We start from the raw sequence: 22,988 nt of genomic DNA, 5'->3' as shown, positions 1-22,988 counted from the left end.
TTTGAGCAGAGGTGTGCAAAAATTGCTAAGGTTGATAAAAGGTTTGGGTAAGACCAAGTTCTTGAAACTAATGCAGTATTGTTAAAGGATGACAAGGAAAATCCATGGTAAGCACATATTCATCCATCCAAACCCTGTTTAGATACGAGTTTAGGAAACCTTCTCTGATTCCTCTCACTTATATCTTTCTCTATATCCTGTACTTAGTTTATAATTTGCACATCTATCACTATAATAATCATGCTAAGGCTTTATGGTCCAGTGGGAAGAGGTAAGCCTTAAAGCTAGACAAACCTAAAATAAAATCCCAATTTTTGCCACCTTAATAGTTGTGTAACCTTGGCAAGTTACTTAACCTATCTGAGCCTTAATTTCCTTATCTATCAATGATGATATTTTTTACCTCATGGGGTTACTGTAATCAACAAAGATAATGTAAAAGCCTTAGAACAGTGTCTCAAATATAAATGGCACACAAAAAATAGGGAGCCATTCATTATTTTATTATGTTTACATTTCAATTTCTCTATTAATCTGTAAGCTTGTCAGAGCAGAAATCATGTCTTATTTAAATCTCTGGCTACCAGCACAGTGCTCATCGCACTACAGATGTCAGCAAAATATGATGAATTAGTTACTATGTCCTAACAAAAATTGGACCATACTTAAACATGGATAAAGATACAAGTGGATCAATGGCACACACAATATTCTGAACACCAACAAAACAAAACAGTGTTTCTCACATGAGAATGAGGCAAAAAAAAAGTATTTCCTATCTGTGCCTGTCAGGCTATATTATAATGATTTCTGAGTACTGTTTTTTTTAGAGGGTCAGGAGCTTGTGGAAAGAAGAGCAGCGAGGAAAGTGAGTACCTATCAAACGCATATGAAGACTAGGTTAAAACACTTCAACATCTCCTTGCCTCTCTCAGGAAAAAAATTCAAACTTCTCATATAGCATATAAGTTCTAACCTGTCACTTTCTTTAAATCTCATTTCTGGCTCTGCTCTCATAAGCAATTTATGCTGCTATGTCAGATTATTTGTACTTCCCCTAAACAATTCATATTCCCTTGTGATGTTCATGAAGTTCAATCTGCCTATAAATCCTTCCACTAATTCTTTGCTTGACTAATTTATGCTTAATGTCTCAGACTTAGTTCAAAAGTCACTTCTATACAGTTTTCATTAACCCTCATATTTCTTAAGAATTGGGTGTCTGTTTTATATACGTACTTTCAGGAACCTGTATAGATACCTCTATTATACTGTATAATGCAATTATTTAATTACTTGACTACTGTGTTTCCCCGAGAATAAGACCTAGCTGGACAATCAACTCTATGTGTCTTTTGGAGCAAAAGTTAATATAATTAATATAATACTATATTATAATTACTTATAAGACTATAAGTAAAATAAGACTGGGTTTAATATAATACTGGGTATAATATAATATATAATACCGGGTCTTATATTAATTTTTGCTCCAAAAGACACATTAGAGCTGATTGTCCAGCTAGGTCTTATTTTCAGGAAAATACAGTATCTCCAGCTTTAGGCTGGAATTAAAACAGAAATTTAAAAAAGAATCTTTTAAAAAATGATTCTTTTAAAAGAATCATGTGCCTGGCAGGCAGCATGGTACACAGTTGGCATACTTATAAAAATATCTGAAGAGGTATCAGCTTTCTTCCGTGTTGATCAAAAGAATACATGGCCTCATGAAAATAAAAAAAAGCATTCCTTCATATAAATGTGAGGAACTCCTACTATAAAATTGATATAATGGTAAAGATTAATAAAAAGCTTATTCTTATATAAAAGAAACTTTAAATATGTCAGAAAATCATCAATAATATATATGCAAAAGCTGTGAATTTTAGCTTCTCTTATCATCCTTTCATTTTTAATTGCAAATTTCTGTCAATGAGATGAAAGGAAAAAAATATGAATATGAAACTGTACCTTCATGTAGTGTTTAAAGATGTCTGCGGCTGCATGCATGTCAACAATATCATAAATGATAAGTTTGCTGAAGGCAGCAAGTAGGTTTCTTCTTTTATGTAAGGCCTCAATTTTATTAGCTTCATCTTCTTCATCACCCTCTGACCACAGAAAATAAATTGGTTATGAACTTCAGCCCCTTAAACAAGGTAAAACAATGTAGATAATCTGTATAATCAAAAACCAGCTTATAACTTTACAAAAAGGTAAAATTCAGTTCTATATGGGATAAAAAAATGTTAGTTATACTGAGTATTTTAGGGTGCTATATTTAGTCAAACACTTATCAAATACTTGGTAGGCACTAAGGCTCCTACCTTCTAGGACACTGTCATAGCAAAGATTCAAGACAAGCAAACCATATATAAAAAGATTTTTTCCTGATATTTTCATCATAATAATACTATTGTCTGTTTACCTTAAAAATGCTGTCTTTTCTTATTTCAATATTCCTTATCTGCTAATATATTTCCACAGAGAAGAAATTTCTGGAAATTTTTAAGACACGGAAAAAGTTTTCTTTTAGAAAAATATATAGGGAGTAATGGAAATATATGCGGGAGTTAGTTTTCAATGCTTGTCCTAAACATGGTTATAGTATCATCTGAGAAACAAAATATTTATGTTATATACACAAATTTTTTTTAAAAAATCACCCTATCAAATACTTTCAAAACAAGTAGTGTTTCTTCCTCATTTTTTAAAATTTTCAGGCCCCAGTGACTTGTCTATTTCCAATCCTAGGAAAACTTTCTCCACAAGGCTCCAGATGATAAAAATCACCACATTTGTTTCAGGTTCTATAGTGACCCTCTCATTTCTTGGCCTGCCCTTATTTGGCGGCAGTGTTTTTTCTTCCCTTCTTCACATGTACATGTTCATAAAAAAAAAAAAAAATCCTCAATTTTCCTTTCTCTTTATACTAATTTTTCCTGCTGTGAAGCATCAATGCTTTGAAAAGTTGGAAATCTTTTTGCTTAAGACAAGTAGCAGGTAAATTGTATCTTCTGAGATTAATATGTACTCTAAATAACGACACTTTGTTTCATAGTCTAGTATTTTCTAAAATGTTGTTAAGAACATTCTAATAGTACCAAATAGATCTGTGGATTAGATATGTCACAGATACTATTTTAGAGCTTAAATCATCTGTTTCACAAATAACCTATTCTATGTAACACTTAACAATTTACAATTATTTATCTTCAGCCTAATTTTACCAAGTTATTCTGCAAGCTCAGCACAGTGTTGATTGGTGAGATTTTATAACAGTCTGTCAGCACGTAATAGCTTAGTTATATTTTGTTAATTTAAGTAATATATGATAACCACTCAGGAACAGAAAGGAACTCAGATGCTTTCCTTCAGAAAAACAGTGAAAACCTGGACGCATCTCAATTAGAAACAATATCTATCCCACATATACATTTTCCCCATGTGTGAAATGACAAATCTATACAATTATTCATTATAGCAAAGGATGGCAACTTTACTGTGTACATTTTATTCTTTTTGATTTCTGAACTACACAAATGTATTATTACTGTTAAAAGAGAAATTCTACTATTTTTTAGGAATGAATTTGAATTTTTTTCTCATATATTTTGAGGCTGGTAAAACAAGATCAATATTGACATGATGATATAGCTACAAATACCCATGCTCTGGTTCTCTTCGTCTTGGTCAATGAAAACATGATCCATCACAAAACTGAGGAGTTCAGACTGGAGTCCAGTATCTGGATTAAACACCAAAGGTTGAAGGCCCTCCCTGCCACCTGTCATTAATTGGTGGCTAAAAATCATCAAAAGATCACAGAGTAACATGAAAGCCTGGAATGCAAAGGGAATTCATCAGTAAAATATTGTACAAATATAGCTACAACTACAAATCAATGTTAATGAAAATATACTAAATTATTGTTCAATAATAGTAGCACAATAGAAATTTGAGCAAATTTAAATTTCCATATTTTAATAAAATTTAAAAACTAGCCACATTTAAGGTTTCCCTCCTCTCCCAAATTAATCTATTTCTTTTATTTGGCTATATTAACTCAAAATAGCTGATTAAGAGATTTTTGACTTGAACTTAAAAAAAATGAGTTAAACTCAACTCTGGAGATATGAAACTGATGCAATAAAGTATGACAGCTTATGACAGATTTAACCATATACTGCTTAAACAATAAGCATAAATCTTAAGACAAATTATAATTCAATAAATTACAATACAGTACTGTAAACCTGTAAGCTACTGTTTTGGATTCTTTTTTTTTTTTAATCTAATGTAATAAAGGTCTCTAATAGTAGGTTTAAAATTGAATTCAAGACCATTCACATAAAAACTAGTATCTAAAAGTTTCCCAACAAATTTAATCACTTAAGGGAACTTTCCATGCATTTCCCTAAACAGAAAGTATTATAGTTATGTTGCCAAGTTTGCCCTATTTAATGGAATAGATATGAAATAAACCTGTCCATCAGTTTATCTGTAACTGAAAGATTTTGTTGTTGGGTAATTGAAAGCACTGATATTTCAAAACAATCCACTCACCCCCCTCCAAAAATTGATTTCTATGGGAAAACACAATTTTGGAATGTATTTGGAGATTGCTGTACACTTTGCTGTCCAACTCCAGTAAGAGTCATGGCAATTCATGCTCGGACTATACAACCACGAAGTACATTAAGATATTTAGAAAAAGCCACTTGAAAAGGGGAAAAAGAATCCAAGGGAGTGTTATTTTTTTCCTTACTGAGGCCATAGTTTTGGATATCACCAAAAGGTGATGAAACAGAAACACTGACTTTTGGTTTAAATATTCAGAGCTAGGTAATTTTAGACAGCACTGGTGAGGTGCAAAAGACTTATAAAATGAGGTTTAGGGAAGACCATCTATACTCCATTTTAAGTTAGATGCTGATAACTCAATAATGAAGAGATCTGTGATACCCTATTTGTAAGAGACAGCAAAGGATAAGTACTACTGTACACTTTAACTAGACTAATTAGACTCTTTTTCTAGCCAAACTTCATAATAAAAAAATAATATGGAAAGAGTACATTCTGTTTCATATAAAAGTACTTCCTACTAGAAGAACAGTATAATTAAATAGTTACAAAATCATTTCATGGAACCAGTATCGCCTAGGGCTCCACTTTGATCCTCTTTGGGCTGCTCCCCTTCCCAAGGGGTGAGGAGTTTGTTGGACCAGTGGTATATGTCCACCCGCACCCTGCTTCTATACCACTCCTTCCAGGTACAAGGACTCAGGAACTCTTTGCTCTAAAAGATCTGATTCTGCTACCCGAGCTACACAGGCTTGTTCATCCAGCACATCCCCAGTGTGCATACTCATAGGTTGCAGGGAGGTCAAGAAGCAGCTGTTTGAGGGTGTGATGCTGACAGAGTTTGGACATGTGGACTGAAGTGTTCACATGCACGTATGAGAAGTTCTTCTTATTGTGGGAAAGAGCTGAAGGTGAGATGAGAAGAGGGCAGGTCATAGGCCAGCTCCCCAATCCTTTAAATTCTGGCACAGAATTCTTAGAGGAGTCAAGAATTCTAATTTGAACCCGGCCTTCCCGGACATTATGCCAGTATACTTGGCAAGGTAAAAAAGACCTAAGACCTGTAACAGGTTGTTTAGCTTGCTTTGTAACTGAAACATTCAGACATCTATACTCTTGTCCCAGGAATGGACCTATACGCTAAGAACTGCACTTAAAAAATTATACCTTCTTACATGTTCTTCAATGCATTTGAATTATTTTTATTGAGAGCTCTTAATAATTTCTTACCTGCTCCTTCACTGGAGTATTAACATTAGATAGGCACTGTTGGCAAACAGCCAAAAAGGATTTCACTGTTTTCCTCAACACCAACAAATCCTCCTGTAAGATACATTCAAATTTGCAAGCATGAATTACAGTTCCTACAAAACTGATCCAGAAGAAACAATAAATGGAAAATAGCCAAACCGGTGTGCTGTCAAGGAAATTCGTAAAACCAAACTTGTTATCCAAATCATAGTTATTTCCTAGTTACTCTAATGGAAGGGGTAACAAAACTGATAATCCCACACAGCTAAACAGATATGAAGTGCTCAGTCTGATTTTCTCCAACATATTTTCCTTTATAAAAATGGTTTACTTAGGCTGATCATTAAAATTGTTAGTCATTCCTATAATACATACTAACTGGTAGGTTGTAAGGTGAGGGAGCAGAGCAGCACACTGAAAAATTAAGCAACAAACGTGTACTGAGTTTCTCCTATATTCTCAGCATTCTGCAAAATATCAAGAGGAGGCCGGTAACTTTAAGACAGTGCCCATGCCCTCAAAGAAATTTGGCAGGAAGTTAGACCAATTACAGAGTAACTGTTCAATTTTTTTTTTGATATTAATTCTACAGAGAGAGATGAGTTGGAGGGACCTTCATAGGAAGATGGGCTTTAATCTAAGATTGGATAGGTGAATAGAATTTGATTAGCATTTGGTATCAAACATTTGAAAAGTATAAAAGGAAATTTAAATTGATCAAGTACCTATAATGTGTCAGGCACTGGTTTGAGGGCTTACTCTTATATAATTTAATATTTATATCGATTAGTAGTAGTAGTAGTAGTAGTGATTATTAGCAAGGGTTTGAAACCAGGACTACCTCATATGAGCTTATATTCTTCTCCATGATTAACGAGTAAGATGCATGCAGACAATACAGTGTTGTAATGATATTTACAACAGTAGTGAAGAGTAAGTGAGCAAAGCAGATATAGAAATTATTTTTAAAAAGTACTCTACCAAACTAAAACTTTTAAAGTTAGACTTTTGTAGAGATGACAGTACCTATTTCTTTTTTGGATCTTTACATTCTAAATAATGATACTTTAAAAATTACTCGTTTCCTTTTGCTAACGTGAGTGCAGTGTTTGGAAGAAGAAATAAACTCATTTCGTGCAGTGTAGTAAAAAGGACACTGCCTTGCAAATTTTTAATGTTGCTGCAGATAAACATCCAATAATCAGCCTCAACATTCCTTGACCTCCTTTAATTTCAAAGATTCACAATGTATTAGGGGAAATTTGCAATGTGCAAGACAACAGGCAACTGAATTAGAATATAAGGAGTGCTATGTTGGAAACCCAGTCAAAAGTAGTCACAGAAGGGTTCCCAAAGAAGATTAACCTGTAAACTGAATTTTGAACAACTACTAAAAATTATTAGCTGTAGGAAAAGGTGTATCAGACGGCACAAAATGCTCAAAAGCCTGGAGGTGCTTTTGAGAGACTGTTAATTTACTGTAGCTGGGGCATAAATAGGGAAGAGAGTGGCAAGAGAGGAAGCAGAAGAGGAAAACAGGATCCATTTCAATTTAAATGGAAGATCTTTTAAAATACCATGTTAAATCATTTGGATATTAGTCTGAATGGGAATGAAGAACTACTAAAAGAGATATAGAGGAAAAACTGATGGTTGCTAGATAGGAGTGGGGTAGGAATAAGGGAGAAGAGGAGGGGATTAGAAAGCACAAATTGGTAACTACAATATTGCCACAGGGATATGCAAGACAGTTTGGGGAATATAATCGATAACGTTGTAAAGATTTTGTAGGGTGTCAGATGGGCACATGTCTTATTAGGGAGACCACTTCATGGATGGTGTAGATACCTGACCACAGCACTGTACACCTGAAATCGAAGCTGAATAATAGTGTATGTCAACTATAATTTAATATGTATGTATGTGTATATATATATATATATATATATATATATATATATATATATAGTCACGGGATACGGAGTAGAACATAGAGAATAGAGTCAATGGATTGTAATAGATATATACGATGTCAGAGGGGCAATAGATGGGGGAGGGGGATATCACTTTGTGAGGAGTGAAATATCTAACTATTACATTGTTTTGTACACCTGAAACAAAAAAAAAAACAAAAAAAAAGAAAAAACTACTGAAGAAGCATTTTTATCATGAATGCTAAAATTTTGTGCAAAAGAATCATATTCTAAGTGGAACAGGAAAATGATGTGGATTATGGAGCTAGTTAATATTATACACAATCTTCTGTTTGAAGGCTTATTATGTACCAAATACTGTGTTCTAAGGGCCATAAATTTAAACCACACAATCATTCTATGAATTAAATGGTTATATTCCTATTTTACAGATGAGGAAACTGAAGTTCAGAACACCCCCAGAATCTAAGTGCTATAGAGTAAGGATCGAAATCCAGGATTACTCTGACTCTAAAGTCCATGCTCCTAATCTTTATTCTGTATTTCTTTGCATATTAACAAAGGCCATACGAATGATCTAGAATGAGGATCTGGAAATAAAATGCTGGCAGTAAAGATGTAAATAGTGTAGATGCAAAAAAAGGTTCTATGGACAGTAACCTCACAGGATGACTGGATCATAAATTCCTAACCGGGCAGGTCATGGTGGGTAATCACATCCCAGGTATATAACTTCTCTAGTGAAAGGTTTTCAGCAAGCCCTGTTTATTGTTCTTGTGCATCTAGGTTAACACACCTTTGAAATGCCAGGAGTAATATCCCTCAAGGTGTAAGCCACCCTCAAGAGAGCAGGTAATCTTAACTATCCTGTAATCCGATACTAGCCTTGCTATCTTCCACCATCATGTAATCTTTCTTAGGTTCCCTCCTTAATTTCAAGTGCATAAAAAAACCCTGCAAAACTGTTATACTTTGAAGCATTTGAGATCTTGCTTCCCAGCAACTGTTGTCAGTTTGGCTCAAATAAACTCATAAAGTTTCTCTACAGGTTTGGATGTTTCTTACATCGACAATATGTTATTAAACTTTGTTTTACTGCTAATCTGTCTCATATCATTTTGATTAGACCAGCCAGAAGAACCTTGAGGGATAGACGATTATTTTTCTTCCCTGACACTACTAATTAGTTATGTGGCCTTAGAGAAATTATATCTCAGAATTACAGATTTTTAAAATCTATAAATCAGAGGATTGAACTATGTATTCTCTGAGGTTCTATGGCATCCTGTGATTCTGCTGGATTAACTCCTAGTCACTCTACTCAGAACAAATAAATGCTAACTGGTAAACCTCTTAGTATTCAAAGGATGAATGTTCACTGTTCAATTGCTAGTACCTAAAATAGTGCTTGGCACATGACAGGTGTTTAATAAATATTTACCGAATGAAATGCAAGTATACAGATAATACCACAATCCTAGGGACAAATGTGTAATGTCTTCATTTTATCAGACAATTAATAGAGCTTAAAAAAATGATGCTAGGAGGTATTAATGTTCCTTTAGTCCCTTAAATGTCTTGGTTAGTATGCAAAGAAGCAGTCCAGGGAATCAGCTATCTTTGGAGTTGGAGGCAAACGATTTCATAAAAGGTCAATCATAAAGCAAATGTGTCTTATGTAAACTGCTAAAGTAACAGTTGTATTTTAGAGATGATGAATTTTAGAGATAATTACTTCCCAATTCACCTGAAGAGTTGTAAATTTAATATCACAACTAAGTAAACAGTCTACTGATGGCTAATCAGTAGTAGTATTTTAAGAAGAAACTAAATACGAAGCAACCAATGAAACAGAAGCGGGAGGCCTTCTTTAGCAGTCAAGTTTGGCCTCGATTTGGATGGAACCTAAATATTATTTGAGTGATCAAGAAAGTTAATTAAATTGCAATAAGTTGGGTCTCGATGAAAAAGGGGCTATGTAATAAATCTGACCTACAGTGACCTCACAGGATGATCACAAATTCCTAACTGGGCAGAAAAAAGGTGAATATAAAAAGGTTTACCTTTGCCTTAAGCAAGCTCTGTTCATTGTTCTTGTGCACATATGTAGGTTAACACACCTTTGAAATGCCAGAGTAATCCTCTTTTTCAGACCCCTGAAGTGTGACCATCCTCAAGGGAGCACATAATCTTGAAAATTATCCTGTAATCCAATCATAGAGATTTCCCTGCCTTGCTTTGCACCATCTTTCCTGTAATCGTCCTTAAGTTTCCCTCAAAATTCCAAATGTACAGAATGTATAAAAAAGAACTGCAAAGCTGTCATTTAGGAGTATTTAAAATTTTGCTTCCTGGCACGCCATCAGTTTCGCTCAAACTCTTACAAAAATTCTCCACAGGTTTAGATGTCCTTACATAGACAATTCCATTGAGAGAAATACAAGTATCAACAGGATACAGATAACGCATACTTAACAGAGTTAGCTAATCTCATATAGTAAATCCCTTTGAACAGATGAGAATAGAATTTTGGTTCTTGTGGATTTTAGAACACGCTTTTATTCATCCCATGATTTTTTACTTCATTATGTTGGCATATTACTACATTTCATTTGATTTAAATAGCTGGAACTATGATTCCCAAAACTGTGATATTGCTCAAGTAAAGGGAGGCAGCCGTTACTGGGACATGTGTATTAAATAGCTTTAGAAATTTTAAGGATGTTAAATCAAATTTTTAAAAGAGGTTCAGGATTTGCCAGTTTAAAACTCTCATATTAAGATAAGTTTCATAGAGTGGGCTTTATTCTTAATGCCCCTTGAAAAATAGCAATAGATGATACTGAAAAGGAAAAAAAGAAAAAAAGAAAAATAAAAAGATTCTGAATAGGGCAAATAATAAGAGCTTAATCCAAATAGCAAAAATTAGCACATTTACTTTGAACTCCTTTAAAATATAAATCCTTGACTGTTTTCAAATTTGAGAAAACTTGTTACATTCGATAGATTCTGGAATGGAATACTTTCTCTCCTCTGTTGCTATATAATACCTGTCAGTCATAGCTGAAAAAAATTAAGTATGCTTAATTTACATGGAGTAAACAGGAGTATTTTACATGCAGTATTTCATTTTTTCTGGGCTAGAATTCAGTAATAATAAAGTTAACATTTATTGGTACTCACTATGTACCAGGCACTAATCTAAGCTTTTCACATATTAACTAATACAACTATGATGAGTACTGATATTATCACTTCTATTTTATATATGAAGAAACAGGCAAAGAGATGTTAAATGCAAGCCCAAATATGCACAAGTAGTTAAGGGAAGGAATGAATTAACCAACAACACACAGTTTGCCTCCAGTCTGCGCTCTTAACCATTTTGCTATAAAGGCTCTTTTTATAATATGAGAAAATTAGTATGTTGAAGAAACAGGCAGCATTATGGAGGTAAGAAATTGGAAACTCCAATTATTCAAACATATTTATATATAAACAAAAAAGCTAATCAACTCAATAGACGTTGAAAAAGAACAAGGTATGCTGATTATCCAGACTGCAATTTTAAGAAACTAGCATGTTTATAAAGTACTTCTATCACTTTGAACACAATGAAATTTTACTTAAATCCCCTTTCTATATACTGTACCTGAATTGTAGGGGTGAAAACCGAAGGCAAAGAGTGAACAGAGGAGTAATCTAATCCTTAGGCTATATAGCTATGTATGAACTAAGTATATTGGCTTCCTTTCAAATGCCTTTTCCTAAACAAAACCAATTTTTTTTTCAGAAAGCAACTTAGCATCAAGCATACGTTTTCCTAAACTAGCTATGAAAAGAATTCAAGTGGATCAGGTGATAAGATTGAGATTTAAATTATGAGATCTTGACTATATATTATTTTGTATCCATTTTGCAAGTTCATTCACTAGCCTGGCTAAAGGTTTCCTTTCTTTCTCTCTCCCTCTCTCCCTCTCTCTTTCTCTCTTTTTGCTTCTTGGTACATTTAGTGAAATCAAGAACCAAGAATGAGAAGACCGAAACCTAATATGCCCAAATGTGGAAGGGCTAAAATAGTTTCAGTTTATCAGTGATCTATTGACAAAGATAAATCTCTTTCAAGGAATTAAGATGATGTTTTCAAAATATACCCTGGCCAACAAAATCTTAGGATGAAGAATCCTAAATAAGGCTGGCACAATTAAGATGGTGAATTTATCATGTAGGTAAGCTATATTAGAAAGAAGTTTTCTTAAAGGCACAACGACTCAAACCTGACTTACCTTAACATATGGGGAGAAAAACAGATATTAAATGTAGACTGCCTCTTAAAAGCCAATTATCTCAATATGATTATAGTAGTCAATGAGGAGAGTTTAATTCCTATAAGCAGAAATGTGTACAGATTTTAAATGGGTGATTCCTCTTCATTTTGTATCACAATTTATGTGTCTAGAGAAAGGCCAGATTTAGCTGTCTTTTTACCACAGCTATGAAATATCATTAAGATAATCCTAGCCAGAAACTGAAGCCATGGAAAAATATGTAAATACATTAAACTAGTTCAACATTACCTCACAAATATACATTTTTAGAATAGGCAGAAATAAAACAGAATAAAATAGTAAAATAAGGACCTACTCCAGCTCAAAGATCTTGGAATATAAAAATAAAGCCTGTTAAGAATTTAGTGATCAATATTCATGACAAAAAGGGGACAGAAAACTAAACTAGTTAACCCAGGATAGACATATAGGGTTACTGACAAAGTCTGGCAAACAAAACAAAGGGGTTACCTTACTAGGCTAAGGATTGGCAAACTTTTTGTGTAAAAGGTCAGAATAAATATTTTATTTAGGCTTTGTGGGTCTTATAGTCTCTGTCCCAATTACTGAATTCTGCCATTGTAGCATGAAAGCAGCCCGAAATAGTCAGTATATAAATGAATGAGCACAGCTGTCTTCCATTAAAACTTACTTTACATAAAGTCAGAACAGATTTGGTCCATAGTCTGCCCAGTCTGTACTAGGCTGTAAAGTTCTTTGGAGGCATACAAACTGTTGTAGACAAAAAAACGGGCCACATCACATACTAAACCTGACAAGCCTAGGGGAGGCCTGCATCATGGGCCCTACAAACTCAAGAGACCAAAAGTAACCACATAGGATGGTCTGAACATAAAAATTCCTAACTGAAAGCAGGTTATGGTAGGTAGTCACATCCTAGGCCTGTAGCTTTCTGGACAAAGGTCTAGCCTGTCTATTGTCTTTCTGCATCTAACATACCTTTGAAATGTCAAAATAATCTTCTTTTCCAGACCCCTCAAGGTACAACAGCCTGGCACCAGAGCACAAGACCACAGAACCCCTCATTGTTATCTTGTTCCCGAATACCATCTCTAAATGCTATAAACGTTAATTATTAACTATCCTGTACTTACCAATGTAAAAGAAGAGTGTGTTTCTCTATTTTGCCTTTTATCCAATCCCAGAGATTTCCCCGTTTTGCTTTCTCCTGTCCCTTAATCTACCACCAATGGATTTCACGTAACCCTTTGTACATCTCCTCCTTTTATTCTGATGTATAAAATAAGCGGCAAAACTGCCATTCTCAGGACCATTTTCTCAATTCATTGAGATTTTGTTTCCTGGCAATTATTGTCAGTTTGGCTCAAATAAACTCTTAAAAATTCTCTACAGGTATAGATGTTTCTTACATTGGCACTGTGTTATGTTTATCTGCACTTAGCACAGTTACTAACACATAACAAGCCTCATCAAATTATTTTTCAGCTCAATTAAATCATTATCCATATTAAATATGATAAAAACAGATGGAACTAAATTCATGCATTGGGGACATACCAGTGAGCAAGAGACAAAAAGCCTTTCCATTACGGTGGAGTAAGCCCTATACAATACTTTTGAAATTGCTTTCCTTTGTATGAATAACTGCTACTAGCTTCTCTTTTGGGGGTCAGGGAAAGAATGTGCTACTTTTGTAAATACACAATAAAATAACTATTGAATATTTAAACCCCAAATGTAATACCTAGTTTCAGCGTTGTTGCTGTTCTTGGCTATTTGAATCTCCACCTGCTGACTCCTGCCATTGCCTCAAAGGCTAATCCACTCACTTATGATTCAGGAACCCTTAAGCTGCCTACTGTAGTTCCAAAACATCTTCTGATTTCTCTTTCCTGTAGTGTACAAAGATGAAGAAAAATAGGACAAAGGATAAGTAGTGACTGTTAGGACCAAAGTGAGAGACGTGAATTCCCAAATTATTTCAACATATACATGGAGGACAAAAATCGACCATGCTGTATCCCAAACCTACACTAGTTCTTGAGCATGTTTACATACTCACATAGCCTTAGGTAATAGTTCATTTAGTATCAATTCTTGGTTTTGGTCCAGAAGATTAAAGTAGGACTGTGATTTAATGCCATCAAAAAAAGCTATTGTTTACTGAAACACTTCTTTCCATTTAATCTTCTGAACAATCCTATCTAGCAGTGATTATCACACATTAGGAAACTGAAATTCAAAGGTGAAGAAATGGAGACCAAATGTGAACTTGGATTTAACTCTACAGATGATGCTCCAACACAAAAAACACTGGAAATATACACTATTTATAAAGAGGGAGCCACATATATGTGTATATATGTATGTACATATATGTATGTATACATATATATATATATGAAATCAACAACAAGAAGTCATTTAACAAATACCTAGTAACTATAGAATGTACACTAGAAAAACATTTTTAAAATAAAAAACCTACTTAGGAAGGAAAATTCATTACTATATCACTCATGGGATATTAAGTAGGATAAGACAACTATTTCTTTTCTATTCATATAAATGGCCTGACAGGAAAGTAAACTTCTCATTAATTTTGGTGGAGAAAATCTCCAATCTCTGTACAGGAAAGCGGGAAGTATTATGCTTTGTTTAAATATTCTTAATGTTGCTTTAAGCCTCTGATAAGCTCAGTTAGAATACATTTTTTACTTTATAACAATTGTTATTTAGATCTTCTCTGTCCCAGCTCATTACTTAGATCATGAGGTATTAAATATTTTAAGGAGTTGAAGTATTAATAAACAAGGTGCTTTAAAGACCACTCTCCCTGTGTAAGTAAAAACAGCATCCAACAGTACAGGCTAGTGAAACTGAGGGAGCCTTATGATGTCCTTCAAGGGGCAGAAGTTATTCCTATCAGAAAGAAAGCTCCAAAACTGGAGGCCTAGGAATAGGGTCATAAACACAGCATGGCATTCTGTTTTTTTACAGCATGGTATTCTTAAAGTCATGTGGGAATCATGACTTATAAGTTCTTTTCTAAGTGAACGTATTTACTTCTGGCTTCCAGAGGTTTTTAGAATGTTAAGAGTTGGATAAAATTTTGCAGTTCAGAATTTGGTATAAACTGCCATCTACTTCTGTATTCCAGATTTTTTTGTTTTTGTTTTTTTTTTAAAGAACATTCTTAGAGCTGAACAAAAAAATGGATGTAAGACAAGACTTGGACCTTTCTCCCCTAACTTCCCTAGACCAGCCAATCAGGCAGCTGAGATAGGACATAATATTAACAGGAATATAACTATCAAAGAACAACTCTGAAGTCATGCAACAACCAAAAGAAAGGCTTAAAACTAACTAGACAGTTACTGAGGATAGAATGCTCAAGAAATAAAAGGGGTGGGGGATATTCTCAGAAGAAAATAATTAAGTAAAATGGTTACATACTACTAAAAATTTGTTCCTAGAGGAATAGCTATTACTTCCCACTCTTCCCTCAAAGCAATTAACCCTCCAGAAGTAGAGGAGGTACCTGGATTTGACATTACGGAAGTCTGGGGCAAGGGCCTGAGTGCGGTATCATGCTTATTCATGGCTATTCTAAAGACTGGGAAGGGAAAAGGAAAGGAAGAAGTGTAAAATACGGACAGTATTTTTCTACGAGCCTATTTCTAGCACCTTTCTAGGAATGTATGCTAATATGAAGAACAGTAAGATTAATAAACATGTCTCCTCATGAGTCTGGCCACCTTCACCCTAACTTCTCCCTTCCCCAGTCTGTTTGCAGGTAAACAAGTTGGAATTTGCAGAGGAGACCCTTTAGTCAAGAGAGTAATGGAACAAATTTTGCAGCTAAATATCTCAATGTTAATTTGACTTGTAGCTACCTGAGGGACGTTGGCTTTAATTTAAAGGATTAGGAAGAGGGCCAGAGTCCAGAAGGCATGGATGTTTGCCCCAGGCCCTCCCTACTACTGTCTAGAATAGGAACATGCACCTTAAGGCAGAGAGCACAGCAAACTTAAGACAATGGAGAGTAGAACAGCTCCTCCCAGGAGGGAAAAAAACAAAAAAAAAACTGAAGATAAATTCTAGATCCCCAGGCCAAAAAAGGCAATTGGGGCATTATTTTAGCCCTAACTCTTATTTACCTGGCTCTTTAAATGTCTTTGTATATGTCGAGAAGGAGCTGAAGGAAGAAGGTTTTCTGCTACAGAGAAGAGAAAGTGAAGGCTGCTTCTACAGGACCAGCACTAGGGGGCACCGGAACAAAGTATACTGAGCATGACCTGTGAGACTGCCAAAGAGCTTCAACTCTGGAAATTAGGGGAACAGAGGAAATACCCACTGGTGAAACCCAGTGCACTACCGTTTCAAAGAAAGACCTAATCCTGTTCTTGATATAGTCTTCTCATGTACTTCATATTATAAAATAATGTTCACTGTTGAGCTAAATTATAACTTGAATTTAAACTTAATATATAATTACCATTCATAATCTCCTGAATGACAGTGTTCATGACAATAGAGAAAAAAAATAAATTTTAGAAAGTTCTAAAAAGCAATGTGGCAATATGTATCAAACCAAAAAAATATGTACAATTTCTAACTCAGCAATTCCATTTCTAAGAATATTACGATGAAACAATGCAAAACACAGAACAAGCTTTTGCACCAGAATCTGCCCATCATGGCATTAATTTTATTAGTAAAAATTTTTACAACCTAAACATCCAAGACAGAAAATTAGTAAAATAGTTACAGTAGAACTATGTGATGGACTATATGCATGCATCAAAAAATATAAACATTTATTTTAATAACTGAAGGAAATCTCATGTTAATTGAAGGAGACAAAATTTTAAGTACATTATGATCTCAACAAGATAAAAAATATGTAAAAAAAAGTACTAAAACAAAATATACTAAAATATTAACAGTGGTTATCTACAGGTGGTAAAATTGAGAAATTGTATTTTATTTTTACAATTAACATGTATGTGCTCAAGTAAGAGAGCCCAAATTTATGAAAACCACTCTACCTTATATTTTACACCCAAAACTAATAAGCATAATTTATGAATTAAAAATGTAAGTGACTTATTCAGAGATTGAAATGAGTTTCTCCAAATGTAATAGAAAAAACATACTGGTCAACTAGCTAGCTCTCTCACTAGCTAAACGGCTCATTCCGTATTATTAATAATTATTATAGCATTTATACCAAAGTGATTTACAAAATGTAAAATAAAACATCAATGGTAATAACAACAATGTCCCCTTCTAGGCCTTACCTAAAAAAACAGGTTCCACCAAATGATTTCCAAATTCCCTATTATAGCTCTAATATTATATTTATAAACAACAGAACAAAGCTACTCCAGCAAATAAGATACAGAACACACTAAGCATTTTCCTAGTATTCATTCAAGCTCAACAACTCTGTGAGTTATATGTGATAAACCAAACACTAAGATTAGGATGGAAAATCAAGATATTTTTGGTGCTAGTTTTTAAAAATTAATTTTTGTAAAAAATTATTATCAATATTAAATATCATAAACAACAAAACCCCTCAAACAGTATCAAAAGGTATAAAGCGAAAAGTAAGTTTCTTATGCCTGCCCCCAAAAGAATTTCTATTTCCTAGAGGTAAGCACTATTAAGATTCTTGCATCTCTCCAGATATCTTTAGTACAGTAGTTATTAATCATAACATAGATTGCAGAATTTTAAAGCTAGAAAAACTTGGCCCAATACAACTTTCAATTTTATAAATAAGTAACCTAAAACACAGATAAGTGATTTTGTAGTTGTTAGTATCTGGAAAGCACTTTACGATTGATAAAATGCTCTGACATAATTAAAATTATTTAAATGACTTGTCTCAAGGTTATTTACATGGCAAGTTAATGATGTGGCAGGAACTATAGTTAGGAAGTTGATATCAAGTGGGATGTTAATAATATAGGTTATATATGTACAAATCTTATGTATATGGCTCTTAAATTTTCTAAGATATTCTACATCAAATAAGGGATTAGAAAGCTTGGCAATTCCTAATCTAATAATTATATATAGTAAGAGTCATTAAAATAATTGTTTTAAAAGGAGAAATATTAGCAATGAGAAATTAACTTTTAAAGTTTGCAAGTATCTTGAAGATTCATGCCTTCTAAGATCACAATTACAGACCCGCTTTAAAACTATAGACACAACTGAATACAATGACAACTAAATATATTTTGAATAACAAAATTACCAACAACTTCAAAGTGAGAAGAAATAACTTGAGAGACACCTAAGGAAAATTTCACATATGATACAAATGCACAAAAAAACTAGAAATAGAAATCAACTGAGTAAAGCACCTAAAAAGATGCTGCAGCATTTTTTCTGGCATAAAGAAAATTACTAATGGCCACAAAATCTGCATAGCCACTGTGGCAATGAAAATCGCAAAATCTGTATTATGATTAATGACAAAAACAAAGCTTTCTTTTATTAGAAGAATGTGCCAGTCCAAAATTAAACAGAAAGGCAAAGAATCTAAAAATAATTCTCCTGTAATGGGATTAAAAAACAGAAAATATTTGAAGACATGGGTTCACTAGTAGAGATTATCACTCCAATTATGGAATGCAGATATAAAAGAACAAAATTTAATTTAATTTAATGGAGGAATTAACCATTAAGTATGTTAAATTTTTAGGTAAGTATATATTCCAAATTTACTAAAACACTATTATCAACTTTCAGCCAAAAAACAAATAACTCAGAAAACCAAAATGATGTCAGTGGGGGAAAAAAAAATTCAAAAATCAACCAGATGAAAGAATCAGAATAAGTTCATTGTGTAATATATAATAAACTCCTGTTATCAAATTTTAATTTACATATATTCAATCTCCTTCAGTTTTACCATATTAAAGAACATTTCGAAAAACATGAAACTGTAATGCAGTTTTTTTTTTTCCGTGTTTGTTGTATATTTATTGTTTATATTTTGAACTTAAGAGTTTTTATTAACTGAATTCCTTAAACCTGGCTGCTACCAATGTGAAGTTTCTACTTCACAAATACAGGCAATGTCAAATTGTAATGCAGTTTTAAAATGGCTTTTGTTACTAAGAAAAGGTTAACCTCAATTTCTGCTTTTCAAGACTGACATTGTCACTAAAATTAAAAACAAACAAACAAGGGCTAAATAATATATCACCATCCTTCTAATTAAAAACAAACATTCCAATTACCTTTCAAAGGCAGAGAAATCCTCAAATTATTAATCAGAAAGGATAAAAAGAAAAAATTCTTTCTCTGAGTAAAGAATGCTCCATATCAAATTATTGGTTCTCTATGGAATTATATTAACCTTCTTTACCAGAACAGGTTCTGTTTTAAGATGGGGATGTGTAAACATCGTAGTATTTTCATTTGGTTCTTTATTAAGTATTTGCTCTTTACTCATATGTTCAAGCATCAAATATTTTGTGAAACATTTATTTTATATTTGTATCAGACAATTTCAATGTATACAAAATTTTTTGGGTCTGATTCTCTTCATGGCTGTATTCATGGTTTGTTTCTTTTTGAGTCATTTTTTTTTATTATGAGCTTTTTTCTTAAAATTTTATTTGTGGCAAATTCTTTGAGGCAAGTTTCTTCAAAAAGGATGTACACTTGATTCTGTTAGGTACTTAGGGATACAGAACATTTTAAATCAAAATCTCATTTTTGATTTTTTAATGGGCCACTGAAGTAGTATGACTTTGGGATTGAAACCTATGTGAAAGCCAACTCAGAGTGATAAACTTTTGTGGGAGACCTGTTTTCTCCCCTTTAATCAATGACAAACTTTAAGACAGGCCGTTTTCCTTGTATTTTTCCATGAATGGAGCTGGTGTAGATTTATTTCTAATTTACCCTTGTGCTGGGAGTAGCTCTTTAGGATCCCAAATTTATCAGGGAGATGTGGTACCTATTAGACAGATATTGCACCTTGGAAGGGCCTTGGGCTTTGTCTAGATTAGAAAAGGTTAAGTAGGCTTCAGAGCTCTGCTGATTCTCTTGGATCCTAGTTTCACTTCATCTCTGATTTATATTTTCCTTTTCGTTTTGCATGGTCATGCACGGATCAAAATTTAAAAAAAAATTTATCCACAAATTTAAGTTGTTTTTAACAAGAGTATTGTTTAGTTTGGGCTCCAAGATGCTGTAATGCTAGAACTGAAAGCTACATACTATTGTCTTTCAATATTATTCGTTTTTTTATGGCATGTCACCTATAAGAGCTCTTGTGGTTTCTACTATAGTTATTTCTTATTAAAATTTTAACTGTGTTATATACAACTATATATCTATTGCTTGAAGACTGGTTATCTTCCAAAAAGGTAAAATATACTTACTCAAAGGATAAAGCAAGGATTGATATCAATAATTATTATATACTTTAATTTATTATAACTGATAATAATAAATTATTATATATAAATTAAGTAAGGTTATTTTATTTTAGTAATAACCCTTCTGCCTACAGAAACTCTTACTTACTTTGGAAGGAGAACCATCAGTAATTTTCACCAACTGCCAAAGAATCGAGTAATGGGAACACTGCAGTGCCTGTACGACTATCTGTATCAAATAAAACAATACAAACAAATGAGACATAATTTATATTTGCACAGTATTAATAAAACAATATTTATCATACTTTTTATCTTACAATAAGGTTTAGAGTACAAATTTTTGTAGAATTAAGGAAAATATATAAAATAATATTTGGTCAAAAATAAGACAAACCAACATATCATTCTAGAGAATAAAGATAAAACATATCCTGATAAATATGGACCCAAACAACGCTGATTTAAACAAAAATGTACTGTCATGAATACTTTGCTTAATTAGACTTTTAAAAGGAACTATATCTGAAACAAAAAAATTTATCCAAATTTTATAACTGAATAATTATTTATTTTAAAGCATTTAAGTGTGAAATAACGGAAATATGCATAAAACTTATATACGAGGTATGACCAAATAACACGGTGAATATTTAAATAAACAGAAATTACATTAAGACACATTGCCATTGATCCCCCTCATAATACTCCCCCCTCACTTAAAAGACACTTATCCCATTGTTCTTGACACTTTCTGAAGCAGTTCTGCAAGTGTTCTTTCAGAGTGTCTTTAGTTGTGCTGTCATGGATGCCTTGACATTGCGAATCATTTTGACTTTGGGGAAGAGCAAAAAGTCACACGGTTCCATATCTAGTGAATAAGGTGGATGAGGACATACTATAACGTTTTTATTTGACAGAAATTGCTGTACCAGAAGCGATGTGTGACACGAAGTGTTGTCATGATGGAGGATGATTTTACTGCATGCTTTAAAACACACCTTCTCTCAACTGTAGCTCATAAACGACTGACTGCACCAAACAAGCTGAAACTTGTCACACTTCTGTTACTAAGGTTCCACGCGCTGCTTCCCGTATTGAAGATCCCTGCCTTTCCATTGGATGGCACTCAGCAGCAGCATTCACTGTATTTTGTGATCAAAACGGAAAGGCTCCATGTCACACATCGCTTCTGGTACGGCAATTTCTATCAAATAAAAACATTAAGGTGTGTCCTCATCCACCTTATTCACCGGATTCTGGTACCATGCAACTTCTGGCTTTTCCCCAAAGTCAAAATGACCATGAAAGGTAAATGTTTTGAAGCAATTCAGGACATCGAGGCAGCCATAACAGTGCAACTAAAGACACTCATGAAAGAGGACTTCCAGAACTGCTTCAGAAAGTGGCAAGAATGATGGGAAAATTGTGTTTGAAGCAAGGGGTAGTATTTTGAGGGGGATCAATAGCAATGTGTGTTTTGCTGTAATAATTTTTTTAAAACATTTACCATATTTTTTGCTCATACCTTGTAAAACTTAATTAATATGAAGAAAAATACCTATGTAACCACCACCCAGATCAAGAAACAGAACATTGCCAGCACCTTTTCCCAATATACGATTGACCCTGATAGAACAGTCTTGACCTGCAGGATCCACTTACATGTGAATTTTTTCAATAAATACAGCTGACCCACCACATCTCTGGGTTTTGCATCTAAGGGTTCAACCAATCACGGATAGAAAACAGTTTTTTTTTTTTTAAATTTCAGTTACAGGTGATATAAAATACTATATTAGCTACAGGTGTAAAACATAGTTATTAGACATTTATAACACAGTGATTACCCTGATAAGTCTGACATCATAATTATTACAATGTTATTGTAATATTACAATATTATCATTATATTCCCTATGCTGTACTTTACATCCCTGTGACTGTTTTTGTATAACTGCCAATTTGTACTTCTTAATCCCTTCATCTGTTTCACCCATTTCCCTCAACCCCCTTCCCATCTGGCAACCATCAATTTGTTCTGTTACCTATGAGTTTGGGAAAACAGTATTTTCCCTCTGTGGTTGGGAATCTGAAGATAGAGGGCCAATTTAAGTCATATTCGGATTTTTGAGTGTGGGAGGTGTGTGTGTGTGTGTGTGTGTGCAGGCACCCCTGACCCCTACATTGTTTAAGGGTCAACTATAATCTCTTTCCTCTAAGGGTAACAGTTATTTTGATTTATCAGGCAGTCAGTAAATTTTAAGAATCTAAGTCTCCCTCCCTAAATACTAAGTTTATTATGCCTAGTTATGAACACCATATAAATAGAACCACACAATAGGCATTAATTTGAATCTAACTTTTCATTTGAACATTCATGTTAAAACTTTATACATGTTGTTACATGTAGCTATACTGTGTTTCCCGGAAAGTAAGACCGAGTTGGACAATCAGCTCTAATGTGTCTTTTGGAGCAAAAATCAATATAAGATTCG

The 22,988-nt window shown here is 33.6% G+C and overlaps 2 protein-coding genes across 5 annotated transcripts in view; one reads left to right on the top strand and one right to left on the bottom strand.

Moving 5' to 3' along the window:
• The window catches only part of PCCB (propionyl-CoA carboxylase subunit beta), a 90,215-nt gene extending 76,749 nt beyond the window's left edge, over window positions 1-13,466 (top strand). For both annotated transcript variants that reach the window (XM_081071701.1, XM_081071698.1), the window contains one exon: window positions 13,090-13,466. In XM_081071701.1, coding sequence (XP_080927827.1) covers window positions 13,090-13,197 — 108 coding nt within the window. In that variant the 3' untranslated portion in view covers window positions 13,198-13,466. The remainder of the gene's footprint in view (window positions 1-13,089) is intronic.
• The window catches only part of STAG1 (STAG1 cohesin complex component), a 328,953-nt gene that overhangs the window by 20,126 nt on the left and 285,839 nt on the right, over window positions 1-22,988 (bottom strand). For all 3 annotated transcript variants that reach the window (XM_081071693.1, XM_081071694.1, XM_081071695.1), the window contains 4 exons: window positions 20,639-20,719; window positions 5,815-5,907; window positions 3,668-3,842; window positions 1,972-2,111 (listed from right to left, as the gene is read on the bottom strand). In XM_081071693.1, the coding sequence (XP_080927819.1) occupies window positions 1,972-2,111; window positions 3,668-3,842; window positions 5,815-5,907; window positions 20,639-20,719 (489 nt within the window). The remainder of the gene's footprint in view (window positions 1-1,971; window positions 2,112-3,667; window positions 3,843-5,814; window positions 5,908-20,638; window positions 20,720-22,988) is intronic.

The sequence above is a fragment of the Rhinolophus hipposideros genome, assembly GCF_964194185.1.
Source record: "Rhinolophus hipposideros genome assembly, chromosome: 14".
In the NCBI taxonomy this organism is placed as follows: domain Eukaryota; kingdom Metazoa; phylum Chordata; class Mammalia; order Chiroptera; family Rhinolophidae; genus Rhinolophus; species Rhinolophus hipposideros.
The sequence above is the reverse complement of the archived record's forward strand: the minus strand, read 5'-3'. Positions and strand labels throughout refer to the sequence as shown.